Here is a 21,325-nt window from a genome sequence, read left to right on the forward strand (position 1 = left end):
AAATGAGGGCTGAGTTTCCGAAGTTCATCATTCCTTGTCTTCTTGCAGATAAACTATCAGCGACCGAGGCGTGAGTGTTAAAAGCCGTGTGATTTACCTGCACTGCACTCACCTTCACCAGCTGTAGGGATTTATGGACTGAGGGCCTCATTGCCTATTTATGCTCTCATTCTGTACGTACATAAATACCTTCAGATTTACACACTGGAGTCTTTTACTGCCGCTGACGCAATGGGCCTGGCTCACAGGGGGGGAGAGAGAGAGGAGAGGGGGAACGCTGGGCAGGTTTTGTTGATTCTGGAGACAGACAGGGGGAAATTTTACACTGAGCAACTCCCAGTGTCACATCCATAGCGCCATTTAAACAGACCATGAAGTCTGCTGTCTAGGGACAGCGCTACGTTTTAATGGGGGTGAGTGGGTGTGATGTACACAGTATGCGCTTTTCTCTTGGATTGCTTAAAATGTTTTTTTAATTTGAGGTGCTAAATCTGAAAGTGTTGAGGACCATAACATCTACATATTAATAAATATTACATTTACAATGTAAGAATAAGCCCCTTTTACAAAACATTACTTTTACAAAATATTAATCCATAACTTAGCACAAGCTCTAACTTCCGTCTCCTAACAATGTTCTTGATTTGGGACCTTCACTGTCCTTTCACCAAAAAATTAATTTCTTGGATTCTAAATATCACTATCAATACAGAGAAAGGTTGATTGTCTGCATATATTCACAGAGGCAGTCAGTCATAACCACACAATATGTTTAATTTGAGTGCAGCGCCGCTACTTATTACATTTACAGCATTTGTCAGACGCCCTTCTCCAGAGCGACTTCAGTAGTTACAGGCACAGTCCCCCTGGAGACACTCAAGGTTAACAGATCCACACATGGCGATGAGACACATTTATAACTACCCTCACTCTTCACGCACGTACAGTGCATAGCTCTCTCCCCCGTCCTCCTGTCCATGGAGATTATGGAGATTTAGGAGATCGAGAAGTGCAAACAGCATCTGCTGAGTGACAATCACCACCCAAAAGTGATTGAAGGCAGAGAGGGAGGACAATCGAGGAGAAATGAGACTCTCCTTTGTGCCATTATGTCTGCTTTGTGCATGGACACAATACTGCAGCCCCAGGTTTGACGTTCCTACATATATGTGTCAGCGTGAACAAAACCCAGTGAGGAGAAGGAGACTGAGATGCGATATGGCAACATGACAGAAAGAGTGAGAGAGAGATGGATGGTGAGACTGGGGCAGACGTAAGGATGTCTCACTCAACACTAGAGGTACACGAGCAAAGCGGCCTCATTCTGTAGTCAGCTCATAAAACAAAGGCAGACAGACATAGCTACATCTGCATCCATCTAAACACACACACACACATACACACACTGACCTCACACAGGAACTTAGGCCAAGACATAAGGCAGGAAACATTGTCTGTTTCTGTCGAAACAACACAGGAGCACACAGCTGCCTTTGCCACCCAAGCGTTATGCTAACACTGAGACAACGCTATGCTTAATGTAGCCAAGTCACCCCCCTACACACGCCTCATCCACGGCCAGAACGTGATCGAGCACGAAAGAGAGAGAGGTTAACACCGTAACGGTCTAAACAGTGAGGAGTCACACGCTCACGGCCAGGAAAAGAAATGGATAAGTCGGAGGGCGTCTAACTCAATCCGGGCGCCCCCCGCCTTCCCCCTTACACTCAGCCTTCTGACCATGCCTGGTTAAGTGCTAAATGAGCTAAGAGATTTAGGACGGCTTTTGGACAGTGGAGGCCAGGTGCAGGCCCCGAGCCCTAAATCAGGGCGAGGAGATCCTCTGTGGTGAAATTTGTGGATCTCAAGCCTCAGTGCACTGTTGGGGGTGGCAGGATAGAACAGAAACATCGGTTACATATAAGACTCTGCATTTATATCAGAAAGCAAGAAAATGTTGCATTCACACAATCATAGACTTTTTAAATCTTTGAAGTCCAATAAGTACATAACAAATGGTTTCTCCTGCCAAGCACCATATTTGAGATAATATATATTTTTTTATGTTTATGCTTTAAAGGTGAAATATGCAAGAAATGGCCCATTGTTCAATAAAAAGGTATAACTTTTGTGATACTCACATGTATTAAAATGAAATGGTAGTTTGAAAGTCCAAAATTTTGTATCACCTTAACTCCAACTGGCTACCTCTTCCCTGCCTCAATCATATTACTTTAAAGTTTAGTTTGCATGCGTTGATTGTCTTCTTGTCTTGTTACACCATTCACTCCAGAGCAATGCTATTTCAGTAGTAATGTAATAAGAAAATGAGTGAGCCTAATCTTTACAGTGACGTTATATACATAAGAAAATATTTTATGTATTCTCATTTACTGGGTGAATTTTGATCCATTTGAATTATTTTTGATCCATTGAATTATCAAAACATCTGTCTATTATTATTATTATTATTTTACCATATATGAGTGGTCAGGGTCACATTACATATCATGTTATATGCTTATGACCTTGTATTTGACATAAAAATGATAAATCTTGAACATACACACTGATGCAAAACCCTGTAGCACAATAATTGAACAGTCACTTATGATGAACGATTTACCACGACAGACTGTTAACCGCTTATGCATGAATAGGATGAAATGACATTAGCCATTTAAAACAGGGAACCCCTTGTTTTATTTTGACCAAGTAGAAAAAAATCTGACAATCCCGTTATCAGACAGCGGGTGAAGGAGAAACAAAACAGCGCAGCGCTCTAAAGACGAGTCCACAAGGAACGTTTTTTCCATTCCTTGTGCTAACAGTCATTTACAATATCATATTTCAAGAGACCTCCATTCCTCAACCTGCAGAGGAGTCCAGGGATAAAGCTGGACCCCTGCTCCAGAGGATGCATGTTAACACATCCTGCGGCGGCGGCCGGGGTTCTAGAACGTTCCGACTGCACAAGCCCCAGCACAATGAGCCTCGAATTGTACTGCTTTCAACAACCAGGGCCAGCCCAGCAAAATGTCTGCCTCATAGTTCAACGGGTTTGAAGGGAGGGGCACTTTGAGTTTTTCTGGGTAAACAATCTTTATAAATTATAAATATAAAACTTTTTGAATGGCAAAAATAGATGCATAAAATTGTCCTTGGTACAAGGACAAATATATTTTTCATGGTTTTGTTTTCGAAACTCGCTTTCATATATTTCTGCTCTCTGCTAGCCAACCATGATGACTGTGGGGACAGTGACAGGAGAAACCATTGGCCTGGTCCTTTTAACACGCCAGCAGAAAACAAAAAAGATTCTATTTTGAGTATGGGTGCCTGGTGTGTTCATTTGTGTACATACACCCTTCATTTCCTCTTCTTTCGTGACTCAGGCCTGAGACTTTTTTAACCTCCTTTTAGCCCAAAAGCCACCAGATCTCCAAGACTGGATATTCCTCAGCCTTTGCTCAACAAGAACAGTGACAACCGTGTTGTCTTGGCTTCAACGCTGCCTTACAAGCGTCTGAGGCTTAGATGGTAAGCGAGGACACCAGCGAGGCCCATAGAGGGGAGCGAAAACGAAATCCAGTTCCTCTTTGCCATGTAATTGGAAAGATAAAGTCAGACTCGGAGACTGGGGAGTGTGGTTTACAGATAGGGCAAATATTGTAAAGCCAGAGAGTGTGAAAACAGAATGTATCCGAAGATAAAGCTCCAAAATCATATCACAACATTTCACACATGCTCACACAGACCTCTCTCTCGTACACGTACATACACACACACACACACACACACACACACACACACACACACACACACACACACACACACACACACTACTCATGAAAGTTCCTTTTTGCAGCTTGCCTTATACTGGTTATCATGAGAGGTAGGGCAGGTAAAGCTTGTACTGGTTCAGAACCAGATTGTGCAAGTGCTGAGTATACAACTTTGCAGTGTTTACTGTACCACATGCCACATTTGAGTAAAACATTTCTGGTCTCAGCAGCAACTAAAAACATTCACATAATTTTGTTTTTTTTTGTCACTGTATATGTTGTAACTAAATGCAAACTGTGTTTGATCTAATAAAACAAAGAATTGAAAAGAATTTGACCTCCATCACCCGGGGCATTTTCACTGATGGTCAAGGAGTCTGGAGTTCAGAGAATAAATAAATGAACAAACAAACAAATAAATAAATAAACAAATGCTGCTCCTTATGTGAAGTTCGTATTATCTCTAATATTTGCTCATTTAAAACAAACAAAGGAGCTAGACCAAACCCTGGTCCTGGAGGGCATCAGCCCTGTACAGCTTCATTCTTTCCACGCTCCATCATATCTGCTTCAACTCAAGAACTCGGTCGTGGCAAGGTTAAATGAGAATAAAACCAACAGCATGCACTATGAGTGTCCCCAGGACCCCTGGGATAGAGATTGCCCAAGTTTGTTGACCTCGAGATCTATACCAAAGCACTTCATACCCAACCTGGTTGGGCCTTTAAGAGCATCATACTGTAACTCCATCTAAAATGGTTAGTATAATTTACATCATGTTCTTCCAAGTATTCAACGTTATCCAGCTCTATCCTGCAGATATAAAGAATAGCTGCAAGTAACAAAATATATAATTAACCATACATTTTTGATGCAAAAATGTACATGGTCATATCAGATCATTTGCTTGTATAAAACAAACAAAATAATTATTCCTCCAAAAGTTCAGGGAATTGAAGCAAAGTTTCTTGGCACTGAATCAATTGTTCATATCTACATAATAACCTTTTAGTCAGTGATCTACAAGTCTGGGTATAGAAGTGATCGCCAGTCTCACAGAACTGAACCAGTCACATATGGAATCATCCATCTCAGATTACTGGAGATAAGAGTTTATGTTTCAGTCCCTTCATCCATATATCTTTCAGACACTCAGATGAGGGTAAAATCTCATCTCCCTCTGTTCTACGGCCAAATGAAACACAGTTTCTGCACAGGGCCTCCAGGTTTACAGACTGGGGAAAATCCAGTGAAAACAATGAGCAATTCAGTTGGCAAGCAAGTCCCCGGGGACCTGGTTACCAAACCCCCGAGTGTCAGATGGGATACATCTTGTTGGTTAATTGGTCCTGAAAGCAAGACCTAAATGTCCAGGCAGTTGCCTCAAAACACAGCCTCCACAGCAAACCCCCTGCATGGCCGCCACCACCGTCTCCCAATGTCTGACTCACAGACGGTCCCAGGGTTCCGATTTAGATTAAAATCATGTGGCACAACAACAGAAACAATCTTCACCAATGACCTCCAGTTATTTCCCAAGCCACATGTTTCCCATTTTAATGGAATTATTCATATTTGGACAACAATCAGTTCTAAATAACAGAGCAAGCGAGTGGGAGGAAAAAAGAAATTTCGTTTGGTATAAACAATGCAACGCAAATCTGAATCAGAGAACAAACATGCATTTCATGTCCACATTAATGTCTTTAACAGAGCTGTCAAAATGAAGTCGTTCAAACCACCATGAGCCATTTTCTCATTCAAAAAATTGTACACCGTGTCAGTATATGAGGCCTATGCACTTTCATAAAGAGGAGAAAGATGGATTTTAATAATGTGGGCAAAGGCTGGGTGGTTTAACTGGAGGGAATAGTTCAAGAGAGGGGAAAAATGTCCATCACTCTGATGGGACAAGTACCCACTGACCCAAAGGAACAGCACAGTGACGGCCAAAAAGACTATTTCAGATTTTTCCATATGGCCATGGCGTCCAAAACCATTACTGTTGGCTTGGGCCACCAAGAGTGAGGTGATATGACACTGCAACACACTACACAGCCTCATGTTTTGACTGATGGCTCCATGGAACCGCCCTGGTTGTGGCTTTTATGAGAGTGGAGGGGGTGATTACATTAAAATGATGATCTAATTTTTGGAGGATGAAAAGGTGTATGTGTGTGTGCATGCAGACTGGAGAATCTCCCTGGCTGGAAAAGCCCTTTTAAGAAAGCAAATCCACAATCTGTTGCAGATGGTGACACTTAAGTGGGCTTTGTACTTGCCAGAGAGTCCATGTCCTGTTAGTTTGGTTGCCACTGGCTACAGACAGGAAGTAGCATGTTGGCCTCCGGTATGAGCAGGAAAATGTACACGTTTCTCCACATAATACAGTGCTGGGTTCATGTGGTACACCTACATCAGCACATGGAAGTTATATCAAGGCAAATTGAAGACAATGAGAATGTAGAGTAATGCACACATCCATAACTAGAGAGAGGTTGAAAAAAAAGGACCAAAAACACAGATACGCACCAGTTAGCCAACTTCAGAAAGACACCAAACAAAATCAAGTTGTGCACAAACAACAGTCAAGGATCAGAGAGCAGCTGGTAAATATATGATGCGCCCCACTCAGACAAGGAGAAAAAAAAAAAAAAAAAGATGCTGCTGGTGTGCCTTTAATGTAAAACTGGGGTAGTGATTAAAGGGTTCGACCACCCGCAAGCCAGCAAAGGAGCACTGAGTCACTTCGAGGCCACTTCTATCCTGTAATATCCTGAGTCGTACACGCGCCTGAGGTTTCCCCCAGCCCATAAACCACTCACAGCGCATGCTTGTTACTTCTGTAGCATGTTAAAATGTCTTGATCCCAGTGCCTGTGCACATCCTCTCTACTTACACAACACAAAGAACCATGGCTAATTGTTGTCCTTCTATGACATTATATGGATTATTTTTAGGCCATTGAAATTTTGGATTGTTCATAATGTGCATGGGCAAACAAAAAATGTCACAAAAATGGTCAAGCATGGACAATACCAAATATTAACACAATTGATCCAGAATAACGTGTACACATTCACACATTCACATTTGCTTCTCTAAAAATTAGAGAAAATTAATGTGGACTTTTAAACTAAATTTTAAAGGTTGGTAAGATGTAGTTTCATAAAAAAAAAATTAAATATATCTATACATGCAATTAATCAATTCAATTTAATCAACCCAATCCGTTTGTATCTGTTTGTTACATGCCATGCAGGTTACATACAACCTTTGCTAACGTGGCTGCAGCAACTCTGTTGTGCTGTTCTGCGTCTGAACCCTCCCATTTATCGCCTCACGCGGAGCTATCCAGTTCTCTCGGTGCTAATGCTACGGCTAATTACACCCACAGCACATGTACCATTACTGCGCTCAGCTGCTCATGCAGTGGACGTGTGTTCCGCTCAGGCTCTCTGCAGACTCCACCGCCCTGGGGAGGTCTGGCTAATTAATTACCTAACACTGGAGCTATGGCAAAACACTGAGACTTGAAGGCTTGACCCCCAGGACCCCGAATGCAGAGGGAGGTAGCATGGGCGTTAGCCACAGTTACAGCGCTTGTGTGAAGGGTTGGAATCATACCAGAACGTGTGCGGCTGACCTGGTGGTTCTGCTAAATCAACTAAGCAATCCATCAAAACTACCGCTGATCTTGTGTGTGTGTGTGTGTGTGTGTGTGTGGACACAAGTCTAAAAATGTAATAGTTGGAAACAAGGTTTCAGGAAGCCAATTGAAACATGCAAAAGGAGATGCAAATACCAGGCACAGTAGCAAAAGTGAACAAAAAGCAAGGATTACATTTCTTTGCATGCATGAAAAGTTTCTAGTTAAACTGATTCACAACACAAATACCACCAGCATGCAATGATAACAGAGAGAAATGATAACATAACACAAAGTATGCTTGGAATGAAGAACTGAACAACCAGGCATCACACAACAAGAAGAAATAACTGAAGGAAAGAAAGATGACGAGGCAGGCTTCATTTTCCATGAAACAGATCCTCACCCTTCTGAACAAAATGGCACCAAAGGAGGGCATCAAAATGGCTACGCCCAAATGCCCTCCTCATCATCCTATCGGTTGAATTAGGAGAGGGTAATTTAAATCCAGGACAGCATGGGATTGAAAAGAACAGTTTGTTAGTGCAAAATAGAAAAAAAGACATGTCTGGTTAGCATTTATATTTCAATTTGAGAGGTTGCACTAGCAATTGCATACAAATAAACATGAAAAGCAGTATTTGCCCTTGCTTATTTACAGTCTCCCTGTTTAGGCTAATTACAACGGCCCAATTCTCCAATTTATAGTTAGGTCTTCACCTCAAGTCTGCATGTGCCACCTAGAATACATTGGTTGCATCTTTTTATGTTGGCATCTTGGTTGCAGAAACACTGGTACCACAGATGCACCCAAGACCCTTGACAGCAGGAACACCAAAATGTACATTATAGAGCTACACCAATGAAAACTACCATTGCGCAGATTTAACAGCGTATAACTATTGTTCACGTAATACTGTACTATTAATGTGTTTCTTGTTAAGCAGAAGATTGGGAATCTCCCCTGCAAACAGATGATAAACGTTAAACAAAATATATATATATATATATAGTTCAGCTGTGTCCATAAACCACTTAGGATTAGATTGTAATAAGAGATTTGTGCACATAACTCAAGAGCGGCAATAAATTTAAACAAATGATTCAACGGTCTCTTTTCCAAGACCATCTGCTTAATTAAACCTTGTCAACCGGCTACAGCGGTTTCAGGACGACTTTAGGTGAAAGAGTGTGAAATTGGCAGTTGCTTTCAATTTCACTCTTTATTAAAAAGTAATTAGAGATTTATTTCATCAGGATCTCATAACCTGTGTAGGGTTGGCAAAATGCGGCTTCGACCTGAGATAAGTGCACAAAACTCAGGAGCGGCACCAAGCTGCAACACTTGACGCAATGGAACATTTCAATCTAAATTCATAAAACAGGTCGCGGCCTATATCTCTTCTCTTCTCAGGGATCAGCAGTGGCCAGGCAGCCAGACCTGAAACACCGCAACATGGAAACTTCTCATTTCTGACTTTAACATTAAATTACTATGAAGGCACAACTGGTGCAACTGGGGGAACGTAATTTTTCCTGGAAAAAGTGACCTCCAGACCTGCCCATCACATCACTGCCCAGGAAAAAAACTGAAAAAAAAAAAAAAAAAGGGCGGGGAGAAGGGTGGCTGAACTCATCATATTGGATGGAGGGGTTAGAAAGATGGGTTAGAAATATGGGCTTTAGAGTGAAAACAAAAAGGAAACACAGAGGAAGTCACTGTCCCCATTTTTATGAGCCTTTAGTGATTGGATATTAATAGATGACATGAAAGTAGGGAAGGTTCTACAGTAACAAATGTAACAAATTGAACAGTCAACTACAGTTCAGATGTTTTTAAAATAAATGTGTCCATATTATATGAGGCTGATCAAGAGTTCAAGGTACTTTTTACATACAGTCACTTGCATGTACACAGTTGATCATAAATCTATTTGTGTGTGTGCACAAAATCTAAATTTAATGCATGAAGGATGACTTTAGACACTTAACTATGCAGCTCTGACAAATGAGCCTCCTGCTATATCTCCCTGCCATTTCTGGCTCTGCTGTATGGTTCGTAAGATAAAAACGGTACAGTGTGCTAATGGTGGTCTAATGCTCAGACAGTGGTTGTGCGATGCTGTTGTGCTTGGAAATATGCTGGTGACAGGCTCACTGAGGAGGGAGGGGCAGCTGTTAAGTGTCTTCTTGGCAACGAGAAACGTGCAAACAAGAGGGATCTGCTGCTGGCATGACCCTCCTGTCTGTGGCAGTGTTGCCTCAATGTGTGTGTGTATGTGTGTGTTCGTGTTTGATGCTCAGACATTCCTTCTCACTGACTCGCCTTTCCTGGGCCCATTTGACAGAAAGCAGCCCCCCACTTGCTCAGGGGTCACAGAAGGAGGGGGAGAGAAAAGACTTTTTTTTTTCTCTCTCTCCCTCGTCTCCTCCGGAAGACTCCGTTGTACCCTGGCCTGCGAGGTGTCAGGCTGAGTGATGGGCTCTTCTCTGGATGTGTGGCGGCCCACTCGCCTTGCTGGATTGGGTTTCTCGGCTGGGCCGGTAGTGAAGAAGTGAAGTCAAAACAGTGTCTTAAAAAAAAAAAAAAAAAGTTAACAAAAAGGGGTGCGGGGAAGCAATAAAGCAGCCTGGTGTTATTCAGACTGACTGGTACAGGAGCAACTGAAAAGTTCGGGCCATCGAGTCTTTCACTTGTGCTCTCTTTCTCGATCGATTTACTTCCTTCTTTAACACACAACGCTGACTGCCTGGGGCCTCGGTATTTAGCGCTGGAAAACACAGGAGAACAATGTGAGTCAAATCCTGGAAAGTCAGCCAGTGAGCAAGGAGGTGGATTGAGCCTAACGTGCTTTAGTGTGTGTGTGTGTGTGTGTGTGTCTACTCTTATGTGAAATAATAGTCAAGATAACAGCTGAGGGTGCTGCGTTTTATTGGATGTGAAAGGTGTAATTTCCTGTTGTTTATGTCCAGCTGTAATGACTTTGCCTTGTAAACCAAGACACCACTTATGAGGATAAATGAAATAATACGGACCTATGCAGAGAGCAGAGAGAAAAAGAACAAGGGTGGACAAATGAAAGTACAGGGTGTGGGTGAATATAATAAAAGTGAAAAGCAAAATAACGACCAGCATGAACCCCAGCAGGATATAAACTGGGGGGAAAGTGAGGCTGAAGTTCAATGTGGGATCAAATTGTTAGGGAGTGAGAGAGTATTTACATAATAAAGTACATTCATGAACTGGTTCAGCCAAATTCATAACCAATAACCCTGTCTGAAATATAAAGTCATTTGCCATTTGCATTGAATCAGAACGACACGGCCACTTTATTAAACAAGCATAGCTGCTCACCTGATCTGGAGAGGGTTTGTGGTTGGGCTGGTCGGAATGTGAAGAGGCTTTCAGGTGGTCGTCCTCGTAGTTATCTGCCATTAGTTTCATGCGATTCTGAGTCTAAATGAAAGGGGGAAAAAAGCCTTTTAACAAAAACTTGACAAAGAAGGTAAGATATTCCTTTTCCGATTTCGTTTTCTTTATTCTGTGTACCCTAAAACAGTCAACATTAGATTATTAACTTTTCACTAAACTAATGCATACAAAACAGCTAATTGCAACCTTGCTAGTGAAATGACAAACTGTTTTATTGCTTCTCAGTCCAGAATATAAAACTCGCTACTCAAACTGCTTGGGTTATCAAATCCCAATCTGATCTCATACTGTTAGCACTGGAAAACACATCTGTCTGAATTCAATTACCAGCGTTACAAGCCCAGAGTCTTATTTTCTTTCAGAGAGACAGAATATTACTTCTAGCCCTACAGCGAGACTCACAACACAATATTCACGCAAGACGCAGCTGGAACGGATTTCAGACAGGAGAGGGGGTAAAGACCCTCAAAGAGATTTTTAAGCTAAGAAGCAGAGAGTGTGAAAAGGTAATAACTGTGTGTGTGTCTGTGTGCACTGTGTGTGCGAGAGAGAAATAGAAAGAGATAGATCTCCCCACCCAGGTGACTGCAATATCACAGAGGAGTCATGAGGGTAAATGTGTAAAGAGAAACATTTCAGAATAAACAGTTGTAAACATACATACATAGCTTGAAAAAAATGATGCGCTTAGCAATAGATGTGACGGCAAAAACAAACACAAATTCAACCTGTGAATTCTGCAGGACCCTGCAATGCGGTCCATTTAATTTTTTTAATTTCCACTGAAACACTTGGTTCAACATCATGTGACTATGCTTGCTGTTTTTAGTTATACAATGTACGGTCAGGCAGTGCAGATTGAGCGGCAACATGGGTGAATTTTTGTTGAGTAACCTTGCCATCTATTCGTCTTTGAAAAATTATGCCTTATATTTGCAATGAATTACACAAAAAAGAGGGGGAATTTGTATTGTCACTTTGTAATTACTTTGTAATTAATGTTTTTGTTTTTTAAAGAAAAACCTGCAATATACTCTTCTGAAATGGAAGGATTATTACAGAGTTTATATCTCAGATGCGTAGAACTCTACATCCATCTGTCATTGGTCTATATAAAGATGAAAGTTTGATGAACCCACCCATTGTTTTGTGCAACACCACCTCTGAACTGTAATAATAAAAATAAGACTAAAAACTAAGACCACTTTGCAGCAGTTCAGAACCTGGAAAATCTCAGTTGTACACACTGTGCACCAACGTCGATGGTAATGAGGATGTAACTGAAAACAAGCAGAAAGGCATTTGTTAAGTGGGCCGATACACAATTGCAGTGCCAATAGGTGTTCTCTCATTGTGACTAGTTTTCTGGTGAACTTCAGATGAACCACACATTTCATGTGTACAGTTCAAATGGCCCGATCTAACAATCAGGATCGAGCCAAAATCCTCCCCCTACTTTTCCATTTTTCCCCGTTTTCCCTCCACAGCGATTTATAAGAAAAAGCCCAAAATGTGATGGTTGGTCTGCGTCTGTTTGGTTTTCGCGCCTACCCCTCCCATCGCCTCGAGGGCCCCCACCCTGAAACTCCTACCCCGGCTCCGATTAGCACTGCGAGTCATGGCCCCGTCTGACTTTTTTTAAAAAGGGGGTAAGATGGGAGGTTCCATGGGCTCCACGCTTCGCTGCCTGGCTGGGTGGGGATCACAGCAGGAGTGAAGGAAGCGGTGAGCGTCTCACCCAAATGCTGACCTCCTAACAAGGCCGCCCGCAGGCAGACGCTGCCCGGCCGGGCCGGGGGAACCAGGGCTGCAGTAATGACATAGAGGGAGTGAAGAGGGGGGCCCTCAAAAATCCACAGGCCAAGATGGGGGCCCTTTTGTCCTCCTCCGCCTTCATCTTTCCCTCCAGCACTCCTCTAGGAGCCAATTTAAGGAAAATGGATACTGGAGAACTGCCATTAAAGCTCTGTCCAGTCTGAAACTGAGACTTTTTTTAAAAAAGGTTCGACAAAACAAGACATATGTGAGCAGCAGCACAAATCAAAGAGACTGGCTGCTCACTTAGATGTGCGCGCACACACACACACACACACACACACACACACACACAAACACACTTCAACAATTCTTCACAAATCAACTGGTGTTCCCAGAATATCGAAACGAGAGTATGATATCAAGTCAAAATTATTTAACTAACAGTGCTTTATTCCATAGCTAAACATTTACAGACAAAATAACTGAAGAACAATGCATGAAATAAGAGAACATTATGAAAAATACTTTCAAATTTATACCATACAATGACCAAAAAACATACCATCTGTTTTCACTAAAACAGCAATTGAATAAATATCTAAAAGCCTAGCCACATATCTTCTGATCTTTATTTTTTGGAACAATTTTTTGGTCACCCCTGCCGGTGGCACTCAAATATAGACATCTACTTGCAGGATCAGTTTTTGCAACACGAAAGCAAAAGATTTTACCTTTGCTTTCAGTCCCAAGAAGAATTGGCTGTATGAATGAAAGTGGACATTTCAGTTTTGTGAATTCTTTTCCTGATTGATCATATGTAATATCCTAAAATTCAGAGATCCTGCATGTCTTGAGCTGTCAGACATTAACATTAAATAAAACATTATGTGTTGGATATTTGGCATATTTATAGATTTTTAGTTGAACGACCAAAAATGACCTTTTTGAAACAAACATTTCAATAAAGATGCACTAGTAGTCAATGCAGTAGTCATGTTAATTTACTGGTATACAGTCAAATATGTGTGTATTTAATGCCCACCTCACGTGTCGAGCATCGGGCCCTGAGGTTGTTAACAGGCCACTTAGGCCAAGATCAAATAAAAGCCCCTCCACAAACATCCCCCAGAGTCCGGCCGAGCAGCGGGCTATGTAGAGGAGTGGTGAAGGGCCGAAAGAGTTACCAGCCGTGCACACACACACACATACACACAGGGCTAGATTCACACCTCTCCCTGAATCATGCAGGTAAAATAAATAGAAGAGGCGACTTGAGGACGCCAACTCATAGATGAAATGGTATAGAGCTACGCGCATAGAGCTATCCCATTCAAGACCTTAATTTCTCCAGCTCTAGATCAGCTCCTGCTCAAGCGCAACACGCTCCTCTTCTGACAATTTGTTCCACATGCTTTGGTGGTTAGCGTTTAGATTTCGGGCAAGGGTTGTGGAAGTCAGACTTAAGCCCTCAGCCTTGTAGTGTCTAAATCCCCCCCGGCGAGAGAGGCTGACAAAGAGAGCGCAGGCTTAGAGGAGAAGAGGAAGAGGGGGATGAGGAATGTCAGAGAGGGCAAGAGACAGAGGGAGAAAAAAAAAAAAAAAAAAAAAAAAGGAAAAAGTTAGGGTGGAGGGCGAGCCAGTCTCCCCAGCAGTACACACACATCATTCATTTCCTCTTTCAAAAAACAAGCGCACTTAAAATAAACAGCAGAAAATAAACAGTTTGCCTCCGAGCCGCGAAATTACAGGGCCTGGGGGGCCGCGCTGCACCTGCAGCACTAACCCCGGGGTCTGCCGGCTGGACCAGACCATTAGCCTGTGACCCATGGAAAAGAAAACTGGCTTTAGAAAGGGGGGGGGGGGGCGCATGGCAGAGTATTTATTTGTGGTTAAACAGGGGCTCTGAGCTGCGAGGTGCGGTGACAGACGCACTGATGAAACACAGTCGCTGGGCTTAAAACCGGAGGAAATTTTTACTCACGGGTCAAAACAGGAGAAAATGTGTGCGAGTGTGTGTGTCAGGGGTATTAGGGAGGGATGAGAGGGTCAAGCGGGCCATTGATCCGGTGACGTCCCTTTCTTCTCCGCCTCTTTAATTAATGATGGGAGAAGTGAAGTTGCCACCTCTGGTGCCAAACGCTAGTGTGGAAGCTGATTTATTAGGAGACTGATGAGAATGCAGGCGGGTTCAGAGCAGAAAGCTGAATCTCCGGGGCACAAATGCTCTCTGTGTGTCTCTGCCATGGCTGTAAAACATCGGAATAAAAAGTGACGCATTGATGAATCCGGTTCTGTATTTTCAATGCCACATTATGTCTGAGAATGAGAGAGGAGCCTTGAGAGAGGGGGAGAAAAAAAGAAGTCTTAAGTGACGTTAATTTTGCTAACAGCATGTAAATTTCTTCAGCGCCATTCCAACTTTTCAAGCTGTTCCTCATCAATCTAATTTCACAGTGGTCCAGCATGGAGACCGGAGGTGGAAAGTCGGAAAATGAGTTTGGAATGGTGCTGGTGTGGCTGAACTCTGAGTATGCCATCGACTTCATTTTCCTGTTTTGAAAAACAGGTAGAGTAGGCGGAAGCAGCCGTCTCCTGCATATACGTGATCCGGAGAGCCCCCAGCATAGAAAAGAGGGGAATAAAAGACCCCCGGAGGTTAAAATGAGGTGGGAGGACACATTAGGATGTTAAACAAATTGTTACCAAAGTCCATCTGTGACCTATGACCCCCAGTAAGTGAACGATGACATCACCTACACCTTTTGTACTGAGGGGGTCTGGGCAGGGCATTTTTGTGACATGTTTCGGCAAAATTAAAATAACAGTTCAACACGCTTAGTCAACATGTGAGGTCATATTTCATTCTTTTCTCCCTTTCTTAAAACCATTCAGGGTTTTTAAAGATGTTTGCATATTTTCAGACACAGCTGCTGCCACATCCCACCAGCTGTGCATGGCCTATTCTGGGCAGGTACAAAATAATCTTTTAATTAACAGGAACACCACTTTTTCTAGTACGACGTGGTAAAAAAGCGGCCAGAAAATGTCAGAAAGATTAAAGCAAATTGTATTTCTTTCATGCAATGTAGTCAGGGCTGATTCAGATGTTGAGCAGACAGTTCATCAAGTATTTATTTCTGCACTCCCAAACGCACACTCATGTGGTGAACATGTGGTAGCCATAAAGAGGAAAGGTGAGTGAGAGTGGTTTCAGTGAAGAGAGGAAGGTGGTTAGAAGAGGAGCGAGTGATTGAGAAGGACAGAAGACATTCAATGCAAGAGTGCATCAAGAGAGAAAAGTCAGCTATGTGTGTGTTCGTGGTCTGGGGTTTTTTTGGCCTTTTTGCTAAGAAAAAAAACAAACACATAACGTTCTAAAACATATCACATCATTATACAATTGAGGCATCATAGAAGAGCTGCTACTAACATTTCATTTATGATGTCGCTTATGACTGGCCAATTTGTAACTCGCGGTGTTGAAATTAATTGTATAATTGATGCATCGCGATTCAGACGTGGACTATTCTGCATCGATGCAGTGCAGAAAATAGTTGATTATATCATAATGACGTTGCTTGGTGATTTTTCAGGTGGCGGCATAAAAATTCTTGTTAAAAAGTAGTGTTGGTAGTGACTGCGGCTGCCTGATCTAAGTACAGTGCCGCACCAGGTGAACAAGACCTTAACTCTTGTATTTGAAAACATCATTTGAAGTAATGTAGGAAATGTATGGGGTGCATTGTGATGCATTGATAATCGTAATTGAAACGAATCATGACCATTGAAGGTTCACACCTCTACTTTCAGCATCTATATCAAGTCCTAACTTCACAGTATAGTGCAGGTTCATCTTTTATAGCCAAAACAGCCCTGACTCATCTACGCTACCAGACCTCTGAAGTTACACTGTGTCTTCTGGTACCAAGCAATCAGTAGCAGATCCTTTAAGTCCAGGAGGTTCCATGGTGGTGCATCCATGATAGGACCTCACAGACTGAATTGAGATTTGCACATCTTCAGCAACCCAAAATCCTTATTATGTGTTCCTGAAACAATTATATTACCAATTTTGACTGAAATTGCCATAAAGAAAAAACAGTTTCCACAAAGGGGCGTACTTGGACACCACTGTAAACCAGAAACATCCTAAAAGAGCTGCAGTTTTGGAGATGCTATGACCCAGCTGTCCAGCCATCTTCACAGTGTGGCAGTGGTGGCCTAGCGTTTAAGAAAGCGGCCCCATAGTTAGAAGGTTGCCAGTTCAAATCCTGATCCGCCAAGGTGCCACTGAGCAAAGCACCGTCCCGACACACACTGCACCCCGGGCGCCTGTCATGGCTGCCCACTGCTCACCAAGGGTGATGGGTTAAATGCAGAGGACACATTTCACTGTGTCCACCGTGTGCTGTGCTGCTGTGTATCACAATGACAATCACTTCACTCACGGTCACTCAAATCTTTACACTTGCCCATTTTATCCCGCGTCCAACACATCAACCTCAAGTGCAAAATGTTCACCTGCTGCTTAATATATCCCATCCACTGTCAGGTGGCGCCTTAACGATGATATTCACTTCACCGCTCATTACCGATGACTGGTGTGGCGCTCTCTCTCCCTCTCTAACTCAACACTCAGTGACCACTCTATCTACATTATGACTGTGGGTGCTAGAGGCAATCATCAGGGCACAAGCCCACAGCCTGGCATACGACTGCACAACACACTTCATTGTGCAATACCTGAAAAAAATGTATTCTTCACTGTTAATCTCTCTATCTCCTGATTATCCCTGCATTACACCCCAAAGTCTCCCGCCCCTTGGACAGAATAGTCCCCAAGCAGCTCTGATAGTAATTGGCAGGAACGCTGACCTCAGTTTTCTGGTTCCCGTCCCAACTGGAGAGCGCATTTGCTCACTTAATCTAATCATTTTCACAATTATTCTACTTTTCGCCCATTATCATTATCTTCTCGTTTCCCCACCTCCTCTCGGTCTAAAATGCTGACAGTATAAAGAGAGGGCGAGAGGGACCAAATTGAAAATCTGCTGAGTCATGCTTAATCCAGCGTTTGACATCAAAGCCGCCGTTTCTCTCTTTTTTTTTTTGTGTCGAGTTATAATTGGGGTTATGAAAATGAAAACTGCAAAACGCAGCTTATCAGCAGAGCAGAGGGAATCTGGCTGCTCTTTGTAATTCACAATTCTTTTGGGTTCTTCCCTTTTTTGCCCTCCACCTCCCAACCCTCTCATCCAATCAGATTTCAATAAAGCTCCATGATAATAACTATTTTAATAAAGACTGCCCTGGGTCAGTCTTAATTGAGTAATATGGTGAGGAATATAAGCAAGAGTGACAAATTGCGACCCCCAAACCGCTAGCAAACGAACAATTCTGGGCAAGCTAGGAAAAGCAGGTAGCCAGAACGCCAGAGCAAATGTTATTTTTTCCGCTGCAAATAGAGAGAGGGATGTTTCTTTAATTTGACACTCTGTACATTCACGCAGCCAAAACGCGACGAGAACATTCATCAGTCGAGCGATACTGTAATCTTGCACTTTTCACAGGGCTCAGCTGTATACTCGTAAGGCCTAAAAAACCCCAAACAAACCAGCTAAGCAAACGAACAAACAAACAAACAAACAAACAAACAAACAGACAGAGGCACCCAGGGCCAGCCCCCGAGGACACGTCTAAAGGCCCGCTGAGCGCGTCTGGCAAGATGGACGATCGTACATCACAATTACTGGCAGCCGGAGGACGCTCTCCACCAAAGGAAAAGATATCATGCAAATGGCAGAGGGACGTCACACAATAGAGAGGTAAAATCTCACAGCAGCGAATCTTGAAAAGAGGTAAAAATTATTTGACCAAATTTGTATCTTACAGTACTCAGTTTCAGAGATTTTGTCAACAAGAACAAGTGGAACAAGTCCCATTACGCCGGTAGAAAATTTCGATGATTTTCTCATTTCTCAATGAGAGAGTAGGTAAAAAGTTTAAGATATTAAAAATGTCTTTTGTACTCTCCTTTATGCAGCACACATCTTCAGCTACAAAGTTCAAACACGCATCTGAGCGACCAGCATAACTCAATGACATACTCCAAATTGCACACGCTGTAATTAGGTCAAAGCTGTGGCCTGCACTGATTAAACCCAATGGGTGGTGACCGGGATTGTCTAAAAGTACATTCTGGAGTCCTTAAAAAAGGAAAAAGGCGCAACCGTGGCAGCGTATCTTTAAAAGCGCTGCACATCTGTAGGACGGGCCGGAGGACTGAAATTAACCAGGAGGCTCCCCTGGTCCCAGCCTCCCACTGAGCCAGTAGCGGCGCTGCTGCATCAGCAGAAGCGGTTTAGCGCGCGGGGGTCGGCGTCCCTGTTCTGGGGTCAGATATTCCAGAAACACGTCGCCGTATTTTCACTTGCCCTGCATCCAATACAAATCTCCAGCATGGACGGGAGTCTTGGTTCGCCGGCTCCCGATTCCGGGATTGGTTTACAGTGGCAGGAAGGATGCTGCCGCAGAGGCCTGGTGAAGATGAGCAGGCCCCACGTTCAATTAGATGCTTGTTGTTGGTGTTTTTGTTCTCTCTCTGTTCTCTTCTCCCTCTCTTCCCTGTTGTTGGCCACAGGGCCCAGGGCTGTAATTTAAGGGCTGTGACCGATTTGGCCGCAGTGGAGCAGTAAGGCGCCTAAAGCTCAGCCCCGGCGCACAAAATGGCAGCCTCTTCACGCCAATAAAGAGCTGCTTTCAAACCTGGACAGCAGTTTCTTCTTCCTCTCTGAGGAGCTGTGCTGGTTTCTCCTGCTCTGTTTTTCTCTCGCTCTTGCTCTCTTTCTTGTTCTCGTTTTCTTCTGTAGCATGTTGGTGTTGGCAGCACCAGACCATTTTTACACTTTATTTAGTCCATGGGCTGCACAGAAACAAAATGTTTTTCTTCTTTTAAAGCAACATCCTCACCATGGTTGATGAAAGATAAAATGATTTTACACATACAAAAAAAGAGAGAAATATGTTTTTTATAGAGAGAGAAGCTGGAGTTATGGATTAAAATGGTCACCCCTGCACTGGAAAAGGGGCGAGGATGGACAGCAGGTAGAGAAAAGCTGGCGTTCCTCGGTGACCAAACGAGAGGAAACACTGACACCAGTCATGAGATTCTGTGGGAACCGGGGCGCCGGGTTTTCTGAGGTTTGAAAAGTGCAAGCGGACGTCTTCACCGGTGTCTCAACGGGCCTGCAAAGCAGTAATTGAGCTGATGGAAAGGGCGACCAGGACTGGCCGTACCGCGCTGAACTGCGGCGCGAGCCACGACGGAGCAGTTTGGCACCCTGAAGAGTTTGCTGTCCCGCAAGAGACACCAAAAATACACAGTATAGTTGGTCGTCTGATGAAAGATTTCTCTCTTTTTCCCTCCCTCCATGATGCTCTGAAGGGTCTCCCTCAGCCAAGCATGACAGGGCTACCCCTTTACTGCCTCAGACCACCACACACGCCCATGGGCTGAGGATGAAAACACTCTCAAAACCGCAATAATCACAGACAACTTTCTAATTACAGACAAATATGGGACAACATATAGAGGAAGAGGATCAGTAAAATTTTTGAGTACATTAATAATAATGACAATTTTATTTATTTTTTTAACAGAAAGTATTATGCCAAACCATATTTTAAAAATACATTCTATACAATCTATACATTAACCCTGAGGGGTAAAGCAGTCATATCTACATTCTGAGCATCAAATCACAATGACCTCATGCGGATTAGATTTACACAAAAACAACACCATGTATGCACATACTTCAATGCATCTTTAACAAGGCAGAAGGCAGGAAAATTCTGATGTGGAGATTTATCAGCAAGAACAAGATCAATATGAATCAGAGTGAACCTGAGAAAGATAATAACACATTCAAGGTGTCATGAAAATATGAGAAGTGAGTGGGTTCCAACCAAGAAGCCTGAACTGATAAAAGTCTCCTCAGTTTCCAGACTGTAAGATCAGAGCTGCTGAGTTTTCTCCCTGGTCTCTTGAGGAGCGGCCAGTCTAAAACTAGTAACCCACTTTCTGAAGTCGGGAATTGAGTGGTGGACTGATGGACTGACGAGGAGCAGCCTCACAAAGCCACACACCATTGTAACTAACCAATAGGGTATTAATGCCAGGGGGGTGAAAGGGAAAGAAAAACAGGGAAAATTATGGGGAGAGAGAGACAAACGAAAGCAAAAAGATCTCTGCAAAGGGTCTTTTGGCTTTAAAACCACTATTTGGATTGAAAAAATGTATAATAATAATAATAATAATAATCTTAATAAGCTGTCCTACCATTTTTCCAGCGAATCACATTATACCATGGCCTGGCAAAAAATTATTCAGATTTACTCTGGATGCACTGAATGTTTGCTAGATGGTCAACTGATAATCAGTTATTGTCACTTAATTGGAATCCATGTTAAAGGGCCCATGACATTTAAAATGTATTTATACGAGTTCTGTCAATGATCCTGCATTGGCTAGAAATTGAGGTAAGTGTAAAACGTGCTTTGGTCATTCTGCTTCGCCGTTCAGAGAGCGGCAGCTCAGATGGTCGGATCTCTCCTTATGTTGTCATAATGTATAAGGTCACCTCCCCTTTCTCATGCTTTGTCTGCCCAGAAAAAAAAAACAAATCTGCTCCATCGCTC

At 42.9% G+C, this 21,325-nt stretch overlaps 1 protein-coding gene across 13 annotated transcripts in view; it reads right to left on the reverse strand.

The window, feature by feature from the left end:
- The window catches only part of erc1b (ELKS/RAB6-interacting/CAST family member 1b), a 175,540-nt gene that overhangs the window by 26,448 nt on the left and 127,767 nt on the right, over positions 1–21,325 (reverse strand). For 10 of the 13 annotated variants that reach the window (XM_028954403.1, XM_028954411.1, XM_028954410.1 and 7 more), the window contains one exon: positions 10,790–10,891. In XM_028954403.1, the coding sequence (XP_028810236.1) occupies positions 10,790–10,891 (102 nt within the window). Of the gene's footprint in view, positions 1–7,840; positions 7,909–10,789; positions 10,892–21,325 lie in introns of all 13 variants that reach the window. The other 3 variants (XM_028954415.1, XM_028954414.1, XM_028954413.1) reach the window with 1 other exon arrangement.

Source organism: Denticeps clupeoides, chromosome 15, assembly GCF_900700375.1.
Source record: "Denticeps clupeoides chromosome 15, fDenClu1.1, whole genome shotgun sequence".
Classification (NCBI taxonomy): Eukaryota; Metazoa; Chordata; class Actinopteri; order Clupeiformes; family Denticipitidae; genus Denticeps; species Denticeps clupeoides.